The following is a 27,025-nucleotide window of genomic DNA, read 5'->3' as shown; positions in this document are numbered from 1 at the left end:
CTCAGGTCTGGCATGGATTGTAGGTGGGGGGAGTGAATGTCCAGCACTCTCTCCACCCTCAATACCACAACTGAGGTGAGACCCTTGAGCAAGGCACCGAACCCCCAACTGCTCCCCGGGTGCTACAGCAATATGGCTGCCCACTGCTCCGGGTGTGTGTTTGTGTGTGAAGTTGCTTTGACACTATTTGTATTGTTAAAAGCGCTATATAAATAAAGGTGACTTGACTTGACCTTTTATGTTCCGTCAATATTTAAATGCGAACCAATACAAATATGTTCCCTGAGGTTTTTCAATGACCACATTTTGCAAATCATTTTCCAATTAAGATCCATATTCTGCTAAGTAAATATAATCTAAACCAGGGGTCACCAGACTCGGTCCTAGAGGTCCGGTGTCCGACAGAGTTTAGCTCCAACCCTAATTAAACACACCTGAACTTGCAAGCAGGTGTGTTGAGGCTGGTGTGTTGAACTCTGCAGGACACCGGCCCTCCAGGATCAAGTTTGGTGACCCCTGATCTAAACTACTATCACTCAAAATTATGTTTGTTTAGAAATGCACAAATGAAATTGTTATTCAAATATAATGTAGTCTCTATTGGGCATATTGTTTTCATGTTCAAAAATTTGACATAGATAACAAAGACAAATACATCTGGCATTTCCTCCCCTTAATTTGGTAATAGCAATCTGTTTAAAGGGTTAGTTCACCCCAAAATGAAAATTCTGTCTTTAATTACTCACCCTCATGTCGTTCCAAACCCGTAAGATCTTTGTTCATCTTCGGAACACAAATTAAGATATTTTTGATGAAATCGGAGAGCTATCTGACCCTCCATAGACAGCAACCCAACTGAAATGTTCCCAGGTCCAGAAACGTAGTAAATACATCGGTAAAACAGTCCATGTGACATCAGTGGCTCAACTTCAGTTTTGCGACGCTACGAGAATACTTTTTTTGCACAAAGAAAGCAAAAATAACAATTTACTCAACCATTCTTCTCCCTCGAGTTACGTCGTCCGCCATTTTAGAGAGTATCACAATGCATACACATGCTTTCCCCTAAGCGTAAACAATGCTGATTACATCAAATATCTTCTTAGGAACTCTCCAAAATGGTGGAAGACGTAACTCAGGGGAGAAGAATGGTTGAGTAAATTGTTATTTTTGTTTTCTTTGCATAAAACTGAAGTTGAGCCACTGATGTCACATGGACTGTTTTACCATTTTCTACATTTCTGGACCTGGGAACATTGCTGTCTATGGAGGGTCCGATAGCTCTCCGATTTCATCAAAAATATCTTAATTTGTGTTCCGAAGATGAAAGAAGGTCTCACGGGTTTGGAACGACATGAGGGTGAGTAATTAATGACAACATTTTCAATTTGGGGTGAACTAACCCTTTAATGCTTAGGCCTATATGATGCAATTATGGCATGACAATCATGGTTAATATTGTAATTTATGCATTTAATAAGTCATTGAAAACATTGAAAATATTGTGCATGTCAGAATTTAAATTTCAAAAGCTGTAACAAAGTTTACTTAAGGGTTTCTCATATAAACAAAATATGAGCTGTATAATAACCTAAGTGTTTTACCTGAGTGAAAAATATGGCGCTTCTCATTTGGGATCATTAACAGTCAGAAATCACCTGCCCAGTAGTCTTGTGCCCTAAAGAACACGTCGTGCATTTACGGCTTATAATCAACAACACACCGCTAAAACACACGCGTGTGCGCGCGCACACACACACAGGCTGACGGTACTAGAGTGATTTATATTACGCCTACCTTCCATTGGCGTGTGCTTGCGGAAGAGCCGTTACCTGGTTACAGGGAAGTGATGGAGCACTGAGTAATGTAATCTTCAGGACTCCTCAGATATGAGAGTTTCTCTCGCGCTCGCAGAGTCAAAGCACCACGCGCTGTTCCTGCAGCATCTCCGGAGAGCGCGAGCAACGGCTCGTCCAGGAAAACCGCTTTGACCTCTGAATTAAGTTGCAAATATCACCACGGACAGTCTCCAGTTTGTCATATTCCCAGTTGTGAGGAGCAAGTTTGCCGACAAATATTGGTTTAAGGTAAGAAACTTTCCAAAGCGTAATTTTTGGGGGTCTCTGTCGGCAGCACATTGTTAACCTTGTGGTTTATTAATAGTCTTTGGTCAGTGTATAAAGAGTTATGGATATTCATTCTGTTTAAACTGTTCGAAATATTATCTAATAATAAATATTAGGATAAGGCTCATGTATGTAAGCGCTGTGTGTGATGACAGATTCCAGGCTATTTCAGAGCTCATTCGTGACTGCAGTAAACACCTTTGCTTCTCATGTAAATGGAATATTAGCAAGACAGGTGAGGCGCAGGTGCTATTTACACTAATTACTTAGTGTTATTAGAGCGTAATTGTTACTTGGTAACATCCTAGTAAAGTCTTCAATCCATATTGTAGCAACCGTCTTGTAGACAAAGGTGGTTATAATGTAAATATACTTAGGCTACTGTTTTTAAATATACTTACTGGTTTATCAATGCAGTTTTGCGTATCCAGATTTATACATTGGATATACAATTTAGTTGTTAGTAGTATGTTTAGAAACACATGCATTTGTACCTTTTCCGAGAATATTGTACAAAATAAGTTTGAAACTCTTAATATATATCATGTAGTCTAATGTAATAATGCAAAAAAAAAAAAGAGTAACAGTCATGCAAATTTGGCATAAATTAAGCTAAATTAAACATTTGACTTGTAGTCACTGATAAACTTGTATTTGCTGTTTGATTTTTTTTTTTTTAATCTAAATAAAATATAATTTCATTTACTTTCCTTATTTCATGCTGCAGAAAATAAATAACATTTCTTAAATTTGGTTCCACCAATCCTGAGGTTATAGACTTGCATTGAACTGCAAAACTAATACTAATACAGTAACAGAAGCCCTAACTCAAAAACCCACTGAGTGTGAGCAGAGATCGCACCTTGCTCTTGGAGAAAATTGAACACATGACTTTGAGAAAAGCCTGTGCTGTCCACAGAGAAGAAGCAGCCTGCCAAGAAGGCAGACATACAGTGATCCAGAAGACCCGGCCTGTTCAACTCTCAAGCGAGATGTGTCAGTTTTGACAGCCTACATAGTGTAACTGGTGAACTGGCTCTGCTATGAAGCCATTTAACAAAATCTTGTCCAGTATCTTTCACAGACCGATAATTCCAACCCTTAGCATTGCAATTATTTGTTGCTGCTTATACGAATGTGTCATTTGTATAATCTTTCTATGTTAAGTAGTTTGTTATGGATAAAAGTTGGGGTTTAGCCTGACCGTTCTAGCAGGTATATATCCAAAGTCTATCTTCTACCATGAATTAAACAGAGAGAGACTGATTGAAATAGGAATAAAGAGAGACAGAATGAGAGTGGGAGGGCAGGAGTGATAAATATGTGTCCCCCCTCCCCCCCTCCACCTCCACTGTCTAATTAACAGCTCTTCGCTAGTCCTGTTCCCCCTTAGCTGACAGTCCTGACAACCTGTCCCTTCAAATCAAACCCTAATGGTCTCCGAATATACCTGTTCAAAAAACAAGTCTGGTGGAGCATAATATTTTGTATTAATACCTGGACATTTTCACATTCTTGCACTGTTGTATGTTGCATGTGGTCTGATCATGCGATGTAATTCATATTGTGATCTGACACGTCACACCTGCTGTGTTTGCAAGACTCCCACAAACATGTCTGGGTGCTTCGAGTGTGTTCATTTATTATGTTTTATTTTTACCCACAGAACATGTCAGCGCCTCTGTCAGTAGCCTTTCGACTTTTCTCCAAGAGAGTGTGACTGTGCGAGTAACAGTGGGGCTGCATTGTCTCATCACATGCCTCTCTCCATCACAACACTGCTCCAACTGTTCCACCCACATGCAGCACACACTTTACTGTCTATCATATAGAAAGTTAGGACAACACACTAAACATCTACCACTCATTTTTCTGCTGGCAGAGATTTTTTTTAAAGAAGTTGCTTCCAAAATGTGAAGAGTAGGGCTTTCAATTTAACATGTTGATTTAGTTCAATCAATAGAGTAAATTACTTACAAATTGTAATCCATTACTGATTCCAAATTACATTTATCAATTGTAGTTAATAACGTAATCCATTATATTACACATTTTAGGTAATATAATCAGACTACTTTTGGATTACTTTTGACCTAACTTGTTTATCACATTGATGTAAATAGGATAATCTTAAATTGTACCATACTGATACAAAAGTACAAAGAGAAAGAAAATATATTCCATTCATTATTAACTACATGAAATGCATTAAACATTACATTATGTCAAGGTTTCCCAAACTTGGGTTCATGAAAGAACAAACGGCAGGGGGTTTGTGAGTTTAATAAAAAGCTAATTATTTATACCAGAAATGTAAAAATTTAAATTATTTTAAAATGACATCAATCAAAATAAAAAAAATATTTGTTTACCTGCATGTCATATTTTAGATAACATTGAAAAGTTTAAAAAGAGGAATCAGGGAGCATTATTGAATTATGTGACTAATATGTAACCATGTAGTCAATGAAAATAACTGAATACAAGTACTTTAAAATGTAATCTAATATAATTACAAGTACTTATTTTGGAATCTGATTATATAATCCAAATTACATGTAATCAGTTACTACCCAGATCTGTCAATCAATTATATTAAAATTATATTTATATCTAGTTATATTTAACTCTATCTATCTATCTATCTATCTATCTATCTATCTATCTATCTATCTATCTATCTATCTATCACTATTACTGAATCATATTTTAAATTTGATGAATCAAATATACCAGGGGTGCCCAATCCTGCTCCTGGCGATCGACTGTCCTGCAAAGTTCAGCTCCAACTCTAATCAAACACACCTGCCTTTAATTTTCAAGCGATCCCGAAGACCTTAATTAGTTGCTTCAGGTGTGTTTGATTAGAGTTGGAGCTGAACTTTGCAGGACAGTTGATCGCCAGGAGCAGGATTGGGCACCCCTGATATATATATATATATTTGATGAACATTCAGATCAATGCAGTAGTGATGCACAGATCAAATAGCTGCTGTCATATATAATGAATTTGTCTTTCTTTTTCTTTCTTTCTCTAGCTCACTCATATATAACCTCAATCTCCTATTTTCTGAAAGAAGGCAAAGTTCATAATTCCTTTTGAATCGTGAGAGGCTGATTTAATGGAGGGCTGCTATTTAAAGACTTGCTTATTCTCCGAGAGGTAGAAATAATGGCAAGGACGTCAGCTTTTGACGTTGAAAGAGCGTAACTGTGCCCAGGTGATTGAATGTCTCTCTATGTCTTCAAGGCAAAGCTTGAATGTAGGCTGGGATTGTTTCAGACAGGTCTGAGATATTTGATGTTATCAAGGCAGGAACTAAGCAGATCAGCTTAAGGTGGCAAAGTAAACTGGTGAATTTGATCTGGTGATAGAGGGATTTTTGTTTGAGAAGGTCTCCTGCTGTGTGACTTCTGCAGTCTTTAGTGTTTTAAGTCTGCAGCATTTCAGGGGTAATAAGTGTGTTGTTTGTTGGTTGCTGCTAAGCTCTGAGTGGAGATTGCAAGTCTTTGAGAGATCAGAGGCCCCTCAGTTTAGAAACAGTCTGACAGGCATGAACAGCAACTGTGTGGCTCGTAAGACCTAACCCATTTCACAAGCGCTGATTCTGAACCAGCCTGCGGGGAGTGACATAATCTCTCTCAGGACTGGCAACAATCAGTTACCACAGCTTTGGGGTAGTAATTTCAAAAAACAATTATAACAGTGCTTCTCAAAAACCAACCAATGTTGAACTCAAAACATTCAAGTACAAAAGCAAGTACTTTGAGCACAAACCTGGACTTTTGGCAACATACACCATCTATCTATCTATCTACTATCTAAAAGCATAAATATGATAAATTATATTAACTACATACATACGTACATATACAGTATGTACTGTATGCCTGTGTAGTTAATATCATTTTTATCATTTTTATGCTCTGCTCTAAAATATTTTATTTGCTAAAAACTGCTCTGTGTATTTATAGCCATATAACTATTTTTTAAATCCATATCTAGATACAGTATTTTGAATGCCTGGAAAAGTTGCAGAAATTCATTGTCCACAATGTGTGAGAAGAGTGCATTTTCACTTATAGTCGTCTCCACAAAAATGTCAATTCTCTGATCATGTTGTTCCAAACCTAAATGCTGTGAAACACAACAGGTGAATTTTTTTAAATATTAAAAAATATAAATATCAGTGAATAACAGCCTTAAGTTTGGACTGTTTGGTCACACAAAAATTGTTTAAGAATACTTAATTCACTATATGGTTCTCTACTTTTATAATACTTTCATTTTTACATTTTCAACAGTCCCAGAAAGAAATCAAGGCGTGGAGTTACATGAAGATGATTAAATGACAGAATTTTTATCTTAGGGTAAACTATCCTTTAAGGACATTCTGGATCATGAATTTATGAGCAATTCAAGGCCTTCTGTTTGGTTAGAGTTGCAAAGGATGACAGGATAGCTCCCAGATGGAAGGTCCTTGCTGCTCATCAGCACAAATATAGGCTTTAACAGTAAATGTGTGGCAAACCTTCAGCAAGTGTTATGTGATCTACTTTAATATGAATGTATTCATGCCTGTGGCTGGCAGTGACACACACATTGTAGATTTACTTGCATCTGTTAGTGCAAGTACAACAATGCCAGTACCCAGTGCCACTGATTATTTTAACAGATCATGTCATCAGCAGTCTGAATGACATGAGAACGGTTTCTTTAAAGTGAGCAAATATTTTATTAAGTAATGCAGACAAGACTGAATGAAAATACTTATTACCAATGCATTAACCTCGATACAGAGAAAGAAACAGTGTGCCTTTTGAAGTAAAATCATCATCTTGGGTGTATAATTGCAGTTTTGGGGATCAAACATCTTGAGTTGTTTCATGTGATATGTATGAGACTGATGTGTACAACTAAATGTGATTGAATCTGGTAAACCTCACCAGAGAGCAGATTTGCTGCTGATATGAGCAGCAAGGGCCAATGATCTGATTAGCTGATGGGGACACTATGGACATGGAGAAGAATGTTTAAAACAGAATGCATTGCAAAGGGACGCAAAGGTGACACCACATAGCAGATGTTTATAAAATATTCATAGGCAAGCTTGAGTAATATTCATCAGATGTTTCTCAACAGTTTTGTTTTTCAGAGTAGAGAGATCGCTTGTCTGTAACTGGGTCCATTTCCCATTATTATTATTATTATTATTTTATTTTTATTTGTTGTTGTTGTTGTTGTTGTTGCCATCAAATTAATTTTAATCTCTAGAAGTCAGCACTGAAGTCAGAGGGATTTTAAATGAAAAATTTTAAATTAAATTAACATTTTAGTCATTATTTCTTTTTTCAGTTGGTGTTGCATACATAGCACAAAGGCTCCAACCATATTTAAAATAATGTTTAAATAAAATTAAAACTCTATAGAAAAACCCCTGTGTGCTGTACTTTCGCATATTTCAGTGTTGATCAGTGCAATGTTGTAATATTTATGAATAATGTGACACAATGACACCAAAAATAAGTGATTTACAAACTGATTTCAAGCTTTTCAAAGCTCATTTGTATCCTACAACACAAGATGCTGTGTTAGACTCTCACTGTCTGTATAATGCATGTGCATCTGTTCTGGAACTGAAATATTCTTTATTAATGAGGCAATATCAAGCAGGGCTTTCGCTTCTTGGAAAAATGCAAATAGAAATATTTGTAAATATTGTAATTATGTCACATTGTGCATCCATGCATAACTAGGAAACATTAATGCAAACTGATCATTTTTAGATTGATGCAGCATGATTCCATGTCAAAGTTTCCATTATCAGATCAGTTCTCCTTTTTGACAGTGTCACTTCTTTACAAGAAGAAAAACATATTGGCCCTATCCTGAAAACATCCCTTGCAGTCCTTTTATGACACTTTGCTGAGCTAATGCCAGAGAGACTGTGGGTTTGTAGTCTGCTGTGGAGTGCATAACACTGCAGGGTCAGCAAAAGTGCACACTGAGGACATATTGTGGCCACAACAGGCTGGGGGGGCCTCGTGAGCTCACGAATGATTCATAACATGACAAATGGGACACCCTACGGTGTGGTGAACTTCACAGACATGGAAAGGCCACATTAACTTATTCCCATGATGAAGAAGTGATTCTCTACTTAAAGTATATTACAAGATTATCATAATCTCCATATCTGACATTTTACTTAATCAGACAGTTATATTCACTGCAGACGTGCAAATGTATGTATGTCCTTAACAAAATGATAAAGGGGACCATTTCCTCTAGTAGGGAAAGACAGAAAACCAACCTCACACAAAAAAAGGATGATTTAATATGTCCATGTAGATATTTTGTTTTTGCGGTTGATTAGGTCACGGTTGTTATGGTTGTAAAACATTAGTTCTGCTTTTCAGCTGATAAATTTCTGCTAATTCATTTGAGATCAATTCAGACCCACATAAATGAGTCATATCTGTTGTTCTCTGTCTATAGGTGAATTAATCTCCATTTATTTGGGTAATGCAATCAAATTCTCACAAATGGGAGTGCAATGAACTGAAAAAATTATTATTTGTGATACAGAGGTTAGGTAATTCTACAGCATTTTTCTTTTGCTAAGTTATGTTGGCTGTAATTTTGTATCTTGCATACCTGCTTTAAGTTACTTAGAGCATCTCTAATCATAGAAGTGATTATGAAGATGGCAAAAGAAAAGTTCTCAAAAGAAATGATTGCTTTCACCTTCTGATTCACATAGTAATAAATTATTTATTTTTCTATTTTTAAATGCCACTTATAGAACCTTTTTTAGTCATTTATCCCCAAAATATTTGTTTAAATTAGTCAATGATTGATGCAAAATACACAGTAACACTGTACATGGTGAATTTATGGAGCAGACATCCTACTTACAAAAACAAACAGACAAAGGAACCACAGAATAATGACCTCTGAGAAGAAGAATCTGTCAGCGCAAATACTGGCAAAACTCTGTGTTAAAGACCTGACATCAGAGAGGCTAAGACCCCCTCATGCTATACCCCCCACAGAATCAGGTGGCAAAAAAGTCATGAGTGATTGCATTTCCTCACAATGAGGAGCATGCTGTTATCACATACAATTAGAGCATATAAAGAGCGTCCATTTGAAGTCAGGCTAATAAAGATCATTCGGATCATGGAAGCTGCATGATTAAGACAAATATTTTCCCTTGTAATTGCAAGTGTTAATTTCAATTAATAAAACATACATTAAATACTTATTTTAGGTGGTAATGGCATTTTGATGATCCCATCCCATTATTACAATCTCTGAACAAAAGGTACAAAAGCTGTTACTGGGGCAGTGCCCCCTTAACAGATGTACTTTTATAAATTATGCACACTAAAGGGGCATATTGGTCCCCTAGGGACATATTTTTCAACAGCCTTCCCTGTTGAAAAAAACAGCATATACTGGTTAGGCATGTTTTGAAGCATGGCTGCTTGTTTTAGCTGGTTCTAAGCTGGTCCTGAGCAGGAGCTAGTTGCTTAGGACCAGCTTAAACCAGTAGCCAACAGTAGCAAAACATACCTAACCAGGGTTTTGAAAAGGTACCACCCCAGTGACAGCTTTCGTTTTTTATGAGAGTGTGATCAGTAAAGCTGCATGTGACCATTTGAGGCCACAGTATATGCAGCACGTTCTGCAGTCTCAGGAACATTTGCAGTTTGATCGGGTGTTACATCATCTACTTTGCAAGCGAGCGGTACAACATGTATCAAATCAGATTACTGCCAGTGCTTTTCACTTTAGTTCTAAAGTGTCAGGCAATGGTATTGCTAGACCCCATCTTTCATCTCAGCCCATCTAAAAATCTGCAATTAACTGAGCTGTCTGCACCCTTGAAATCTGTGATTAGATGATCTCTCTTCACCTTTGCTAAAAACAGCAGATGCAGTAAACTGTCAGAGGTTATTTCGCTCCGAATCAATGCTTTAAAAGTCATTAAAATGATTTTAAGTTTGTTAGATGACGTAATCTCCTTCTCTAATCAGAGAAGGAACTAGAATATTTTCTGGGCTTCTCTGATAATGTTTGTCTCTAAATTCATGAAAAGGAAACATTAAACATGCTTCTATGGAGCAGACTGCTTAAAGCTCACTCATTAGGACCGGTTGTCATTATTGATAGGCTTAAAGACTCATGTGAAAGCCTTTTGATTGGCCATCGCATTCATCCATGTACAACAAAGATGTCTGTAATTGGTTACTGCTACAAGAAAACATGCTGTAAACATTTTGGAATGATGAGAATAGATGTAAATGGAATGCTGTAATTGACAATTTTAGCAATTAGCTAATTATATTAATTGTCCAGCCCTAGTGCATTGTGTCAAGCATCTCTCAAAACAAATAAATTAAATGAAATTGTGGCTTTCACTAATTGATGGTTTTGTTGGCTGAAGCATACAAACGTCATTGTTCTTATCTAGCACTTGTCCCAGGAGCAAATTCCATATAATCAGATGAACCACTGAATGGATGAATGGCTCCCATGGCTCCATGGGTGAGAGAAGATAGATTAAAGTGAGCATCCGTTCAAACAATGCTGACCTCCCGGAGCAGAGCAGGCCTCTGTCTACAAAGCAATGAGATGGAAGGAGAGGAGAAAAGGACAGGGAGACACAGTGCACAGTGTTGAATGATGAATTATGCATTGCTCTCACTATTTTACAAAGCCTTTCAAAAAACGTATTTTCCTCAGTTTAGAAAGAAATATCTGATTATATATTAAGCTTATGTTAAGTGATTTTAAAATGACTTCTGAGTCTAAAGCCAGGCGACTTCCCAAGTACAAGTTTGGAAACCTGGGTGGTCATGAGCACTTGCACACATTACAAGTCAGTTAGTTAACCTGATAATTGCGTCAAAGCAGTTGGTACACTGTATGATTTTACTGCAAGGTGGCAGTCGTGTCAGCTGTTGTGCTAAACACGGAGGTCAGAGATTTCAATGTTGCTGTTATTGCTTGACAGAAAAAGAAAATAAACACTTGACTGTGCAAATGTTTTGGTGAAGAGCAGAGAACAAAACTAGAGTCTATTTGTGAGTGTGTGTGTGTGCCTGGTATTCTCTACGTTACGGGGGACCATTTTTTTTGGTGGAAAACAGCTTAGAAATCATACTACATGACGTTTTTTTTTAAAATCTAAAAATGCAGAAAGTTTTGTGTGAGAGGTAGGGTTACGGGATAGAAAATACACCGTTACGTGTGTGTGTGTGTGTGTGTGTGTACACTATATGGTTGCTAGTAGGGTTGTTCCGATTCCGATACTATCGGAAATTCCACCGATACCACAAAAAATTCTGGCATCGGTATCGGCGAGTACTTGAACCCATGTACCGATCCCATACCATTTTTAAACAAGATTTATGCCCGCTAGCTTCGCTTAACGCTGCAAATCGGACATCAATTCTTCTTCGCTGCTCAGAATGCAAACACAGGAAGTTGTGCACAAGCAACCACTATTTAGAGCAGCAAGGAATAAATACAAACGTGGTAGCACATTGCCAGTAATCACTCGCATATGCGACTAAATCTTCACCCTGGGCGACTAAATAGTGTATAATATTAGCCACTGGCTAATAAATGCTCAGATTATACTCGCCAGTGTGTGAGTTGGAGGCTATGTATAAGTTTAGCACAGATATTGTCACTCGCCGAACTCTGACCAAGCGCTTCAGAGTTTCACTCTCCGTCAAGCGATCTGTGCTATGTTTCAGTTCATCTGAATGAATGCGCAGCGCACCTGTATTTGACGCACCGTAAGCTCTAGTGTGAAGTGCACGACTCGACGTCGCTTTGCTTTTTTCCTCATACGCAAAGAGAGAGAGAGAGAGAGAGTCTTGCATGTAGCGCCTCAATTCTGCTTGGTATGTAAACGATATTCTTTGTTGTATTTTCCTGTCAGTATAACAGAGTTCCTTTGGAATTCTTGAGCTTTTAAGAACTGCCGGGTTCTCCGGTAGTAGGCGGAGTTAATGCGCAAGCGACAATCTCATTGGCTGGCGCTCACCTATTATCATCCCTGTTTTGATTTCAGCAAATCAGTTCAAGCGAACGCAGACAACGTGATTAATATTCATGAATCCAGCAGCTCGTTAATCCTTAGAGCGTTTTATGTTGTTCTTAGTAGAATTCATAGTATGATTATTATCTTATCAGTATTATTGATAGTTTCCCCCCCATTTTTTAGAGAAACACTGAATGACCAAAAAAAGCACCACCACCAGTTCAGTTAAAATGACTGTATTCATGGTTACCAAGTTTTAATTCTAATTGCTAAAGTTATATCATTAAATAATACTTGATTATCATAATACATTTATAATGCTTGACTGACTGATGTTAAGAGTGTACTTTTAGATATTTAAATAGATGTGCCATTTTCCAAACATTATATATTATATTTTTTTGTTTACTCGCCAGACTATCTATCTATCTATCTATCTATCTATCTATCTATCTATCTATCTATCTATCTATCTATCTATCTATCTATCTATCTATCTATCTATCTATCTATCTATCTATCTGTGGTGAAGCACACCATAAAATAATTGTATCAATTCATACAGGGCTAGTAGTACATACAGCTGTATAACTAGATACACACCCAGGTATCGGATCAGTACTCGGTATCGGCCGATACCCTGAGCCTAGGTATCGGAATCGGTATTGGGAAGGGAAAAAGGGTATCGGAACATCTCTAGTTGCTAGCAGCCAATGTGATGGGTCTGTGTCTGGTTTGTAAATGATCAAATTCAGGTCAGCTTCCCAAGTTTTGTCTAAAAACTGTCGGGAGCCCAGTGCTCATAAGGTACTCGGCTTGGATCATAATCAGAGGCAGTTAGTAGTGAAGTATTTTTACTTTTAAAAAGTATCTGTAAATTTAAAAAGTATCTGTAGTTTATCAGTGTTTTTCTTTGGAAAACTTTACTTCACTACATTCCAAAGCATAACGTCATACTTTTTACTGCACTACATTTCGTAAATAAAAGTTGTTGCTTGTTTTACCTTTAATACTTAAGAACATTAAAAATGTAGTACTTTAATAGATAGTACTATTAATAGTAGTATTAATAGTAATAGGTTTCTAATGTAATTAAGTATTAAATGATATTTAATATGAAATGTAGTGCAGTAAAAATTACAATATTATGCTTTGGAATGCTGTGAAGTTTTCTAAAGAAAAACACTCTGATACAGACACTTGAAAAGTACTTTTAAAGCAGAGTAAAAAAAATACTTCACTACTGTCTGCTTCTGCTCATAATTCCTCTCACACAATGCAAGTCATAACCATATGAGCATCAACATTTGACATGCAATCTCTACTGATGGAAAAAAAAATTGCTTGCCAGCTCATATAACAGCAAAAATCACATATTGTATGGCATAATGGGCTGTCAGACTCCATTTCAATAATATAGTACATAGATAATGTAAATGGTGGGCATTAAAGCATTAAAATATAAAAAATTAGCCTGTGGTGCAATCATTATAAAGCTTATAAAAACGTATAAAGGTTTTTTCCTTTCCGCATGGTTGATTCATGTTACTTTAAAAGAACCAATTAGCAATAAAATACTGCAAAAAGCATTGCTTGCACACTTTGTCTTAATGAAATCAATCATTTGATCATCTGAGAAGTTTTTTAAGCAAAACCAGAGCCAGAAAAAAGGTTTTGTTGGTTTGGATAGCTATTTAATCATGAAGGTTACGAGTGTGGAGCCATATGAATGTCATAAGATCATAGCCTTTCTTCTCTTGCTTTTATCTCTTTTCACTTATTATTCTCTTTGTTCAACTTGCACTTTTATTCTATTCTGCATTATTTTTTTTTCCCCCATTTCAACATTGCACTGACACTGAATACTACTTTCATCTGTTTTTAGGGAACAAATCTTTGCAACTCTATAGATATTTTTTATAATGAATTAGCATTCATTCATGTAGCATCATTAGCTGCCTTCATTCTGAAATGTTCCAAAACATTGTCTTCTATGTTCAATAGCAGGGAGCTTCAAAGAATGAAGCACAGTAAAAGTCAATGGCATTACATCTTTCAACAAACAGGTTGTTCTTTAATCAAAAAGTTTGCTGGTATCCAGTGTCTCCCATTCTATCTACAGCCTTAATTAAACGTAATTAATTTACGATCATATCTCAGCCTAGATTACATTAAACCTATATAGAGCATGATGATGAGAGTTCTTCTCTGCATGTTTTCCCCTGTCTCTCTGTGTGAGTGCCACAGTGGTCTACAGTCAATTTATCTTCCATATTCTTTGCTTCTGGATGTATTTGGGAAGGAGAGAGAAAAGAAATTCAATAGAAATGGAGAGAGGCAGGTGTGAATATCTTACATACAAAACTTTTCCATTTCAACAAAGACATATGGAACATTCTTACACTCTCAAACAGCATTATATATCGCTATAGAATTATTCAATATAATATTATATAGATTATATATAAGAGTTCATTCAGCCAAACATAAATAGCCAATCTGTAGTTTATGTGCCCTTGTCTTGTTCCAAACCTTTCTTAATTATATGACAAAATTTTCATTGTCCATCTCTTGAAGATTACCAAGGACAATATAAATCCTCAGAATAAACATCATGCATGTGCGCACACACACACACCATGAATGGGCTTTTAATCATCTGCTCAGTCAGTTCTGAATCCCAATGTGCATGATTGCTAATAAAATGTCAGTTATTAGCCACATGTGGGAAAGCGCTGTATTTGAACTGTCTGTCTGAACCAAGCCAAACACAAGCATCCCTATGGAGTCTGTCTCATTGCTGTTGCCATCACTGCAATTATTTCTTATCTGACACAACATAACAGCTCTCACCCTTTATTCCTTCATTCTATTTTAATTATGTATTTTAAATGACTATTCCCAGTATAGCAAGCCTTTCTTCTGTTCTATTATGCTTTGCTTTACAATTTAATTGTCATTGTCCATATTTGTTTTTCCATAGTTCAGATATATGCAGTGCTAATGTTTTGAAACGCTGCCATTCTAATGATTCAGCAAGGTACTCTGAGCATCTCTCACATACGCTGGATAATTGGCATGCCTGATTGCCTAAGGGACAAAAATAACACCATCCAAATCCCTGTGAGCCATGTGAGTGTTTTTACGATGAACTGTTCTCTGCAATCCCTTTTTATATCATTTGACCAGTGTTCAGTCCAGTGGTTCTCAATCAGGGTGGTTCTGGAAAGTAAATTTCAAAAGAGGCCTCAATAATATAACATTACATATATACATACTGAACATATTTCTCATTCTGATGAGAAATTTCTCATTTCTGTTACGACCTCTAGGGGTTCGACGTAACAGAAATAGAAAACAGTATCCACACCAGAGAGATGCCGAAAAAAAACGAATTTTATTTTTCACATAAGGGAATATCTTCAGGGGCAGACAAAGCCAAAACAATAAACAAAACGAACTTCTTTTTAATAACTAAATAACCTCAAAGAAAAATAAAGAAAACAAACTACAAACCAACTTCCCTACCTCCCTCAACCATAAACAAAGTGAAATATATACACAAAATAAAACGGCGTCTAGCCCCCTACATCCCTTAATTCGGCAAACGTGTAATAAAGTATTTACAAAGTTCCAGGGCGTACACAAAGCAGAATCAGAATCCAGGTCATAGTCACAACGAGCAATGTTCAGATAAACAGGAGATATAAAATTTGATCTCAGAATAACTAACACTCAACAGATTTACTATAGGTCTACTCAGAATATCTCTCTCTGGCACAACAATCCACGGAACAATAATTAATCGGAATTCTAGTAAAGACACGACGGTACGAAGTCGGCGAGTTTCGAAGGCAGAAGACGAGTGTTTGAGGTGGTCCTTATCTCTGGGAAAGGTGCATAGTGGGACCAATCACCACCTCCAGCTGGTTAACAGAGGCCACACCCACCTAGAACACAAACATGTCTACACATACAAAAACAATTCAGATACATAGAATATCTCAAGATCATAACAATGCACCATGCACTGAGCTTTCACACATTTTTGTCCACAGCAGCACAGAGGTCTGTGTAGACCAATTTTCCCACTACTCCAAGTTTCATTCAACACCTGCCCCCTCCTGCGGAGCAATACACACATTCTCTGCTTACAGTAAATTTAATCCTGTCTTGTCCGGCTTTTTTAGGTCTTGATACAGCAATCGTGCATGTACTTGCATGTACTTTTATTGTTTTGGTTTATTGTTTTTAATTTATTTGACTTTAATTATTATTATTTTTTAATTATAATGTCAAAAGGACATATAATAATATTTAGGCTACATTTTGTTTAAAAAGACAAAACACGGATTTCATGTTTTATGTATAAATTTATGAAATGTAAAAAGGCGTCTTTGGCATGTCTGGCATTAAATAAATTTGGGCTGTTGAATATTGTCTTGGCTGTTGAACTCAGAAAGGTTGAGAACCACTGGTCTAGTCTATTCGTTTTCACTTAGTAAGCTAGTTTCAGATTTGCAAAAAAAACTGTGTGAAACAAACTTCCTAACAATGGTGCTTTTGTCTGTAGATTATGCATTTATTGAATGTGAGAGTGCATTGAGAGAGAAATGATAGTTTGTGGTTGTTCTCTGTGCAGGACAATGGCCCCCAGCTGAAGGCAGTGACGGCAAGAGACTGAGATGGAGTTGACCTCAGTAGACGCCTCTGCTGTGCTGGGCTTATGGGGCAACGGCTCCATTCCTGGTTTCCTCCTTAACGATAGTGTTCTCAATGACACTTGCTTCCTCAATGCATCGAACTGCACGAATGGGACAGATGCGGGGAACCGATCAGGAACAAGCATGGCAGGAATCCTCATCCCTCTCATTTATATCATTGTCTGCATCGTCGGCCTGGGAGGAAACTCACTGGTCATCCACATCGTCCTGCACTACTCCAAGACAGAGTCAGTGACCAACATCTACATCCTGAATCTAGCTATAGCCGATGAGCTCTTCATGCTGGGCCTTCCGTTTCTCGCTGTGCAGAACGCCATGCACTCCTGGCCCTTTGGCTCATTCACGTGCAGGTTGGTCATGACCGTTGACGGCATTAACCAGTTCACCAGCATCTTCTGCCTCACCGTGATGAGCATCGATCGCTACCTGGCTGTGGTTCATCCTATACGGTCCTCCAAATGGAGGCGACCGCAAGTGGCCAAGGCGGTGAATGGAACAATCTGGGCGGTCTCGTTTTTGGTAGTCTTGCCTGTGGTGATTTTTGCAAACGTGCAACGGGAAGGAGGCATCTGCAACATCATTTGGCCGGAGCCAGCCAACATCTGGGGAGCAGCATTTATCATCTACACCTCCACGGTTGGATTTTTCTTTCCCTTGCTAGTCATCTGCATGTGCTATCTCCTCATTGTGATTAAAGTTCGTAGCTCAGGAAAGAAGGTTCACGCCACTTCGACCAAACGCCGCAAGTCGGAGCGAAAAGTCACGCGAATGGTGGTGATAGTGGTGGCTGTGTTTGTTTTCTGCTGGATGCCGTTTTATGCCCTCAACATCATAAACCTGGTGGAATCGCTGCGGGATGAGCCACAAGGTCTGCATCTTTTTGTGGTGGTATTGTCTTACGCTAACAGCTGCGCTAACCCTATTGTTTACGGATTCCTTTCGGACAACTTCAAGCGGGGATTTCGAAAGGCTCTGTGCCGCTCATCTCGAAGGGTCGAGAACCACGAGCCCACCGAGCAGCAGAATCAAGAGGAACGAAGAAGAGTGCTGATGCCCAGGGAAAGCCTTAGAAGAGCAGTGAGACATGAAGAGAATGAGGAAGAAGAAGAAGAGTACAGGGAGGAAGTGACGGAGATGACGGAAATTTGCAGGATTACTCAGAATGGAAACGGAAGCAGACAACCTGAAAGTACCCGAGCGCTTTTCTTAGAGAGACCCTCGGGTACAGGGGTTTCTGAGACAAGTTCCCCAGACAGGAGAGGCATGGGCGGGGATGTTGTTGGCAAAGGACCAGGCTTTGGACCTGCTGCAACCCTACTGAACGGGGCTAAAAACGGGAATGTGAAAACACTGCCAGAGGAACCGGTGGAAAAGAACAACTCACTGGAGATCAGCTACTTGTAAACTTGTGATTTGTGTCAGCTGTAAAAACAGTATTATTGTACATGCCTCCCTCAGCTCTATTCAGTTTGTAGTTACAGTACTGCCTCTCCTGAAGTCTATCAACTCGTCTTCATGTCTGAATTTACTATGATATTTCCTCCTAGTAATTAGACTTTGTAGTATGGAAGTGTACAATCTGGCAACACAATTTGAAAAGTCACAATGAATTTTGCCTTATTTATCAAAGCAAGGGTCATCAGCAGCATTCCATGGTATCAATACCTATGGGACCAGCACCACAATATGTGAAGCATCTCTGTGCCTTTTTCTAAATTTGTTTAGGAGATTTAATCAATGCAATGAATCTATGAATCTATGACTGGGCACTGGACCACTGAGTACATTTACATGCACTTTTGCTCTAGCTGTGCATGTGAACATACTTAGTGAGACTTGTAGCATACTACTAAATGATCAAATTTGGAAAAGATTTTGTACATGTAAACTGGTCAATAATTATACATCGGCTTGTGGTTTTCTCTAAATGTATTTGTATGTGCTTTTTGCCTTACTTGTAAAAGTATTGTACACTAATTGAAATCTGTTGCAAACAGGTCTTCAAACTCTACATGTGCATTGTTATACTATACAGTTTTGTGCTGCGTATCAGTTGTGGTGTTGTTTATTGTTTTTTTTTTTTTTTTTAATATTACACAAATATTTAACATGATACGATTGCCAGTTTTAAAACAGAATGTTTATTATCTAGATTATCATCTATTTATGGGGGGCTCTTTAAAAAAAAATTATGCACCACTGTTGTAATGAATGTCCTAAAGAATTTCAGTTTTGCATTATTTCTTGAAATTGTTTGTGCAGGGGGGATAACACCCAGATTTAACCAATGATAAATTCCATTCAAACTCCCCCTTTACCACCCCAAAAAAACAAACATACACACTCAGGTATTGAACTTAAAAGGATAGTTTATCTAAAACTGACTTGTTTATTCACTCTTATGTCATTCCAAAAATGTATGGCTTTCTTTTTTTTAAGAAACACAAAAGGAGAATTTTAAAGAATCTTCATGTAATTTTTCAATACAGTGACAATATATAGTGGCTATAAAAACTATAGTGACTATAGTGATGAAAAAAACAAAACAAAAAAAACATCATAAGAGCACCATAAAGTACAGTAGTCCATATGACTAATTTCTGAATCCATTCAACAAGTTTGTGTGAGGTACAGACCAAAATTTAAGTAGTTATTTATTGATAAATGCTCTTCGCCCAAAGTTATTGTATGCCTTTTCTTTGACATGGAATATAGAGCATGTCATATAGATAACTTCATGGAATTATTTTAGTGTATTTAGAAATTTTTGGAACTTGAAGAACATTATAACTTCCATAACTTGCATTGCATGGGAAAGAGCCATGTGATGATTCATCTAAAAATCTCCTTTTGTGTTCTAATGAAGTTTACAACGGCACGTGAGTTTGGAACAACATGAGGGTGAATAAATAATGAAAAGAAGTTTATTTTGCATAATTAAAGAGCATGGTCTTTGAGCCTGACCTTAGGACCACTGAGTTTATCTGACACCTGCTAAAGAGGTTTAAGTGCCTCCAATTATAATGTAATTTATGCTCTAATTCCACAGACAGACAGCATAAGCTACACATACATTAAAATTCCACAGTGTCTCTTCCCAGCACTGTAATATGCTTATGTGACATTCAGATACCCTTTTCTGAGTGTTATAAATAAACGTTAACTATTGAGATCATAGCAAGCACTAACGTATCAACTACACTCCCCACCGGCCTACGCCACCTCCTCCTACGCACGGGCTCACACTCAGATTGGTTTGGAGGCGTATAGAAAGCCATTGCAGACGCATTATGGAGAGAAAGAGAGAGAGAGCTACCACCATTTCCATAATGACTCTGTGGATTTCACAGCTTTCGTTTAGAACTGATTGTTTAAATATTAAAAAAGAATGTGTAAAAAGCTGTGCGAAAATGTTATTCTGCCGTTTACTAGGGATATTTTTAATTGTTGTGCTATAGCTATGTGACTTTTATTGCACACTGTGTTTACTATCGACCCGCTCAGAGAAGCTGCCGTTTGTGGCTGTGGGCAGAGAGGCGCCCATCCTGTGACCTTATGATTGGACAGCTCTCCGTATCTAAATGAATCTCTGTGATTCACTGGACGCTTGACACCCACCGGGGCCCACCCACACGCGGTATGGATGCACAAAGAGGCAAATAGTGCTGAAGGCTACTTGTGAACGCTGTGATATTATTCATTTCTTGGCGCAGACTTATATAGGCCTCTTGTGCAAACAAAGCCATTTGCTCAAGGATAAAAATGTATAGCTGCCCATGTGTCCTTAGTCAGTACTATAGCATTTTTATAAAGAAAGTTTTTTTTTTTCTCTAACACCAAATGTATATAATCTTCAGTTAGTTTCAGCTCCTTAAATTGTATAAAACATTCTGAAGCGTATTTATTTTCAACCGTGTACGTTTGAACCATGTAAGTACCTGAATGCAGATGAAGCTTGCTACAAAAGCTTAATTTTCACACACAAGTAAAGACTGCATTCTCAGCATTGCCACAAGAGCTGCTATAGCTGGAATTATAGTGCGTTTAGGTCCTCCTGGGAAGATATATTTATGGCTTGTGTTGACGTTCAATTCGTAAATACGATTTTTACAACAAGACTTGAATGCACCACTAGTATATAGGTTAAATGTCTCCTTTAAGCTTAGTTTTCTCTTTTAGGTCAGCTGTTAAAGTCGGTATGTTTCAAGCAGTTTACCAGAATAATAAAACATCTTGTTTAATGTCAGAGACAACCAAATTTTGTATTCTGTCAGAAAAGTCTATCAGTTGTAGTGTAGCAACATAAGAAGCACGGCTCACTCAGAAGCCACTGTCAAACCAAGCAGATTTCTGCTAGTAAACGCTGTGAAGTTGCATGACTAATTTGAGCCTGTTGCATGAGGAAATATTTTGCATGGATCCCCAAAAATTTGCCAGACAGTAAATGTGACTGCAACTTTACTCTCTTACCACCCCAGAATCTGTGCAGGCAAAGTGATTTTGTCTGCATTCACGTACTTGCATACTAGCTAAATTGTTAACGCTGAAGGGTGCATTTTGTGTTAGATTAAATGAGTTCTTTCATTTCAAAAATCACTGTGTGTGTAGTCTGATATTTACCAAATTCTAGATTTATAAATAAATATTTTGTCTCTGTGAATGTGCTTTTCATGCCTCTTTCATGCTATTTTTTTATTTATGTGTTTTTTTATTTCTTCAAACTAGAATTATCGCTGGCTTAGAGGCCCAGATAAACTATTTAATAAGATTTTTTTTCTTTATCTTTTTTTTCCCCCTTTTAAATCATAGCTGCTGGATATTTTGGTTGTTTGCATTTGATTGAATTTGTTAAATTAATTAAGACAGTGATCAGAAAAGAGGAGAACTTTAACAAATAGAATGCCATTGCTTACTACAAACAAATTTGCTAACAAAAAACAACACTGCAGGCATTGAAAATTGGCACAATTACAGGGAACTTGTTCTCGAAATGACCAGAAAGTAAATTTGGCTTGACATAACAGAATGCATATTTCTGAGCACCAGAGTGGAACATCATGTAGCCTTGCCCTTTTTTTTTTTAATGGTTGAGCTTGAACAAGCCAGTGATTGCACATGCCAGCCAGGGTCTATTTTGAAGAAAATTCAGACCTTAAGGCTGAAATGACGATGTGAGAGGAAAGTGAGATCAATAGTGGTTTCCGCCATAGGCTTAAGGCTACAAAAGCGGTCAATCACTGCCGAAGTCTTGCTGTTTTCTTTTAAACCTAATAATAAATATACCAAAGTGTGGCAGCACCCCAAAGCAAATCTGTGACTATAGGTTGACATTAAGTCCTTGATGTCTTGACAAGCTGTTCTACGAATCTGTTAGGTGTATATGTGCTAGTGATATGGTCAGAGTGCTGGAAGCCCATTTTGGATGCCTTCCTTATTTGATACAGCCATTTAAGGATATTAGTGCTCTAAATGAACTCTAAATGAACTGATTAGTTGAATGTAGTGTCAGACCAAAAAAATTAAAATAAAATAAATAAATTAAAAAAAATCACATCCAGTCTTATAGTAAAAACATTGATTTGCCCCTGTCTCAAGGAGCCAGTATTTTGAAATAATTTCTGTTGTCAATACTCAATTAGGGTTGTTCAGATCACATTGTTCCTAATTAATCTATCTAGGCATTTTTCAGCAGAGTGACTCATTGGCCAATTATAGCGAGGATGTTGTTAAAATGGAGAATGTGGGCTGCTTCATCAGCCAGCAGGAAAGGTCTAGTAATTTCTCTTTCAATTAAATGCTCACAAACTCCCTGAATCCCTTCTCTTTAATTTTCTCTTTTGTGTAACAGTGTTCATTATGCTGGTGTTTGGGACACAGGCATCACAGATGAAAAGAGGGGGGCATTTTGCAGGATTCTTGGAAACCACAAACTTGTACACGTGTACACAAACTTCCTGAAGCTGTATTATGACATGAAAGATCGACAAGGACGGAAAGCGGAGGAGTGAAGAGGAAAACGGCAGAGCTGGAGGTCAAGCGCTTACTGTAAGTGCAGAAGTGTATTATGTGGATCTGAATGGGTTTAAATACAAGCTTGACGGTTGACATCTGACTGCATCTCTCAGCAGGATCAGCAATGCAACCGAAACATGACACAAATGGCCCACACTTAACATGTGCCCCTTCAAATATTTTTTTCTTTTATGTAACATTTGATATTTTTATTTGATTTGTGTTATTTGTATAAAAATATTCGGTATCTCTCTAGTAAAGGACTCCATAGACTCCACATTGAGCTATAGCAAACAATCTAAATGCATTCAAATCTGATTTAAAGGTGCTGCCACATTTACTGTTGTTCGGACAAATTTTGCTGCTGAAATCCAGTCATTTTAATAGAAATCCAAGCAAAAGGGAATTTTGGTAAGGGCAAAAGATTTTCCCACATAGATTTTGACACTGATTTAAGTAATGCAAATTTGGTCATGCAAATTCGCTTTATTGACCAACAGAAAGCTTGGTTTGAAAGCAATCTCTGTGTAAGCTCTGCTTTATCACACTATTGACAATGACAATATTGCTTTTTTTATCTAATATGTCCGCACCATAACTGAGCCAAGCTATATAATAGCTTTTTTAATAAAGCTATATAATAGGACCTGACCAATCATGTCAAATTATTGTATATACATTTACGTTAATTGCAGCTACTTTGATTTGAATTTAGATGTAACAGTCATAATTGTTTCTATTAAGAATTTATTTCAGTTAACTGATTCAACTAAAGCATTTGACACAAATGGGTGACAAACTGTGGTTTTAATTAAAGGGATAGCTCACCTAAAAATCTAAATTCTGTCATTAATTACTCACCCTCGTGTCGTTTCACACCTGTTAAGAACAAAATTGTTGAATAAAGTTATTTTTGTTTTCTTTGTGCACAAAAAGTATTCTCGTAGCTTCATACCATTAAGGTTGAACCACTGCCACATGGACTATTTTAACAACGCCCTTACTACCTTTCTGGGCCTTAAACGTGCCTAGTTGTGTTGTCTAGAGGGTCAGAAAGCTCTTAGATTTCATCAAACATGAGTGTAATTAATGACAGAATTTTCATTTTTGGGTGAGATATCACTTTAAATAAAAAATAAAAAAACATACAAACAAACAAACAAATAAGTAAATAATAATAAAAAATGCCATAAAAATGCCCTTAGAAATAAAATTTCATAAAATATTTCATAAAATATATTAAATAAAAATAAATTAAAACTGACCAGGTTTGTTTGTTTGTTTGTTTTCCCCTGTTCAGACTGCAGTGACTTTTGCTAGAACACTCTCAATGGTTGTCATTGTCATTCCAAAGAAATGCAGCACATTGGTGAATTGGACACTATAAATTGCCCGTAGGTGTGTGTGAGCCCTGTGATGGACCTCCCATCTGTTTAGGATGGCTCGAGGTGCTGGGAGAGGATAAAGTGGTATGGAAAATGGATGGATGTTTTTCATGAGGGAAATATTGAAACATGATGGTTTGGAGAGGGCTTGTGAAAATCTGAAATTGAAAAAAAAAAATCAGATTTTTGCTGCCGGTCTTAAAGGGGACATCAGAAGCAAAATTCATTTCTACATGGTGTTTTCATATAAATGTGAATACAGGTGAGTTGTAGGTGGATGTAAAAGTGTACATCAAAGTCTTCATTTTCTCCTGACATCAGAGCCACTGAGGACACAGTGGGTTAGTTTTTTTTTTATGGTAATGCGCAACCGAATACACAAGAAAACAGAAGAGAGGGGCAGGGTGAGCAGCAGCTCATTATCATTTAAAGGAACATGCACCGAAACGGCTTGCTGTGAACAGAGCTGTTTAAAAAGGTGTTGTTTTTCACAACCATTGAAGAATTTTATCCAAAGTATGTTGCAGACATTTGTGACCCTGGACCACAAAACCAGTCTTAAGTCGCTGGGGTATATAGCAATAGCCAAAAATACAATGTATGTGTCAAAATTATTGATTATTTCTTTTATGCCAAAAATCATTAGGATATTAAGTAAAGATCATGTTACATGAAGATATTTTGTAAACTTCCTACTGTAAATATATCAAAACTTAGTAATATGCATTGCTAAGAACATTTGGACAACTTTAAAGGCAATTTTCTCAATATTTTTTATTTTTTTGCACCCTCAGATTACAGATTTTAAAATAGTTGTATCTCGGCCAAATATTGTCCTATCCTAACAAACCAGCTTTATTCATGTATATAAATCTCAATTTAGAAAAATTAACCCTTATGACTGGTTTTGTGGTCCAGGGTCACATTTCATGAAGACCCTAAAGACCATACCAACTCTGAATGGGCATCCGATGTCCCCTTTAACAAGGCCTCAGTCATTGGTCTAGAGATCATCACACTTCCTCACTTCTCCAGAATAATGCACAAAAACATTTATTCTGTTCTAAATAAACACTCCATGAAAAAGAAAGAGCAGGTATGCTTGAGGAAAAAAGGCTTCATGGAGGCCTTTACAGTTTTTTTACAATCATTTTTGCACCAATGACAGAAGCTTCATGTCGTTTTTCAAAACTCTAGACACAAAATTCACAACCGATGATCAAAATGCACCTTTTTCAAACCCTTAACACTTTTTCCAAATGCTTGGATAAAATACACATGAGCCAAAGATCTTTTGTTCATTGAACTAAAATCACTGGTTCAAAATGACACAACTTAACATCAAAGTATTACTATTTCAAAATGCAACTCCCACATTACATCTGAATTGAGTGTTTATTCATTTCATTACAGTGAACTAACTATCAATTGATAGAACTGCTCAAAATGCTATGTAAATGTTGCATTACTCTTGAAGCATAGTTTTTATTTATTTATTTTTTATGGAACATTATGAAAAACATTACATGTTTAGATAATGAAAGTGAAGCAACTGAGGACTGTGTATGTTCAGGTATGATTAGTTTAAGATGTCTGTTGCTGGGAGAAAAAATAAAAAATAAATATGATATATATATATATATATATATATATATATATATATCATAGTTACGGTATCAGTATTTGTTTTTCCTACAATAAATGCCTTTTTAGAGGGTGCTAGAGCTGAAAGCTGATGAAACCATTCATATTTTAAGATGAGGCAGGCTTTAACCTGGCCATGACATGGAGGAGAGTTTGAGAGTCCAGCGGTTGAGAGGGGCTCAGAACGATGTTCTCTGGGGGTCCGACCACCCCCCGCTGAATGTGATTTTGAGGGGACCCCATAACAAAATCAGTGCAAAGGGCCCAGAGTTCCTAGCGACGGCACTGACAGCAATAATGGTTTCAGTTTATTCACAGTTTATCACCTTGTATTTACCCCCATACTCCCCTTTCCTTACTGTAACCCGACTGAGGAGTTTTTCTCCAGATGGAGGTGGAAGGTTCACAATAGGCTCCTCACAAACAAGTCCCTCTTCTCCAGGCTGATGGTGCGTGCAATGACATCACAGGGGGATGTATAGCTGGACCAATAGGGGGATCAATGTCAGGCCTGTTTTTGCCATGCAGGAAGATTTTTTTTTCCATCATCCATTATGATGTGGATGAGAAACTTTTGCCAAACCCACAAGACAGGGTTGATAAAAACATAGAAGAGCAGTGAGGAACTGTAATTTTTCTAATCTAATTTTTTCTTATTTAGAGTTTTTTTTTTTGGTTTGTTTTTTACCTGTTGTGAGTTTATTATTTTATCAATAATTTTCAAATGTTTAATGATTCCAGTCTCTGTACTTTTCTCTCAAGTCTATTACAATGATATATGAATGTGTAGAACCATAATGTGTTTTGAACAACTATATTTAACGATTGCATTAACAACTAAACAGTGAAACTATGGGTATCTTGTGTGTGGGTGATCTAAAGTAATGTTTCTATGGTATTTCATAATAAATGAGTATTTTGAACCAATGCTTCTGCAAATGCAAGGCTTTTTTAAAGATATGAACGCAGTATGCAAAGGTTTCAACATTGGACAGCCTGTGTTACAAATAATGACTGTTTTGAGTTTTGTGTTTAGAGTTTTGAAAAATGACATGAAGGTTCTGTTATTAGTG

The 27,025-nt window shown here is 37.1% G+C and overlaps 1 protein-coding gene across 4 annotated transcripts; it reads left to right on the top strand.

Annotated features, from left to right (window-relative positions):
- The first annotated feature begins 1,814 nt into the window (after positions 1–1,814).
- On the top strand, positions 1,815–21,429 carry sstr3 (somatostatin receptor 3). 4 transcript variants are annotated; one of them, XM_058766844.1, is made up of 3 exons: positions 1,815–2,087; positions 15,171–15,319; positions 16,830–21,429. In XM_058766844.1, exon 3 carries the CDS (start codon positions 16,873–16,875, stop codon positions 18,313–18,315), a length of 1,443 nt encoding a protein of 480 aa, XP_058622827.1. In that variant the 5' UTR covers positions 1,815–2,087; positions 15,171–15,319; positions 16,830–16,872; the 3' UTR covers positions 18,316–21,429. The 4 variants fall into 4 exon arrangements, with proteins under 4 accessions (XP_058622827.1, XP_058622852.1, XP_058622845.1 ...); XM_058766862.1 differs by lacking the exon at positions 1,815–2,087 and adding an exon at positions 9,777–10,680 and having other exon boundaries at positions 15,224–15,319; XM_058766853.1 differs by lacking the exon at positions 1,815–2,087 and adding an exon at positions 11,673–12,047 and having other exon boundaries at positions 15,224–15,319.
- The last annotated feature ends 5,596 nt before the right edge of the window (positions 21,430–27,025 follow it).

The sequence above is a fragment of the Onychostoma macrolepis genome, chromosome 03 (assembly GCF_012432095.1).
Source record: "Onychostoma macrolepis isolate SWU-2019 chromosome 03, ASM1243209v1, whole genome shotgun sequence".
NCBI lineage: Eukaryota > Metazoa > Chordata > Actinopteri > Cypriniformes > Cyprinidae > Onychostoma > Onychostoma macrolepis.
The sequence above is the reverse complement of the archived record's forward strand: the minus strand, read 5'-3'. Positions and strand labels throughout refer to the sequence as shown.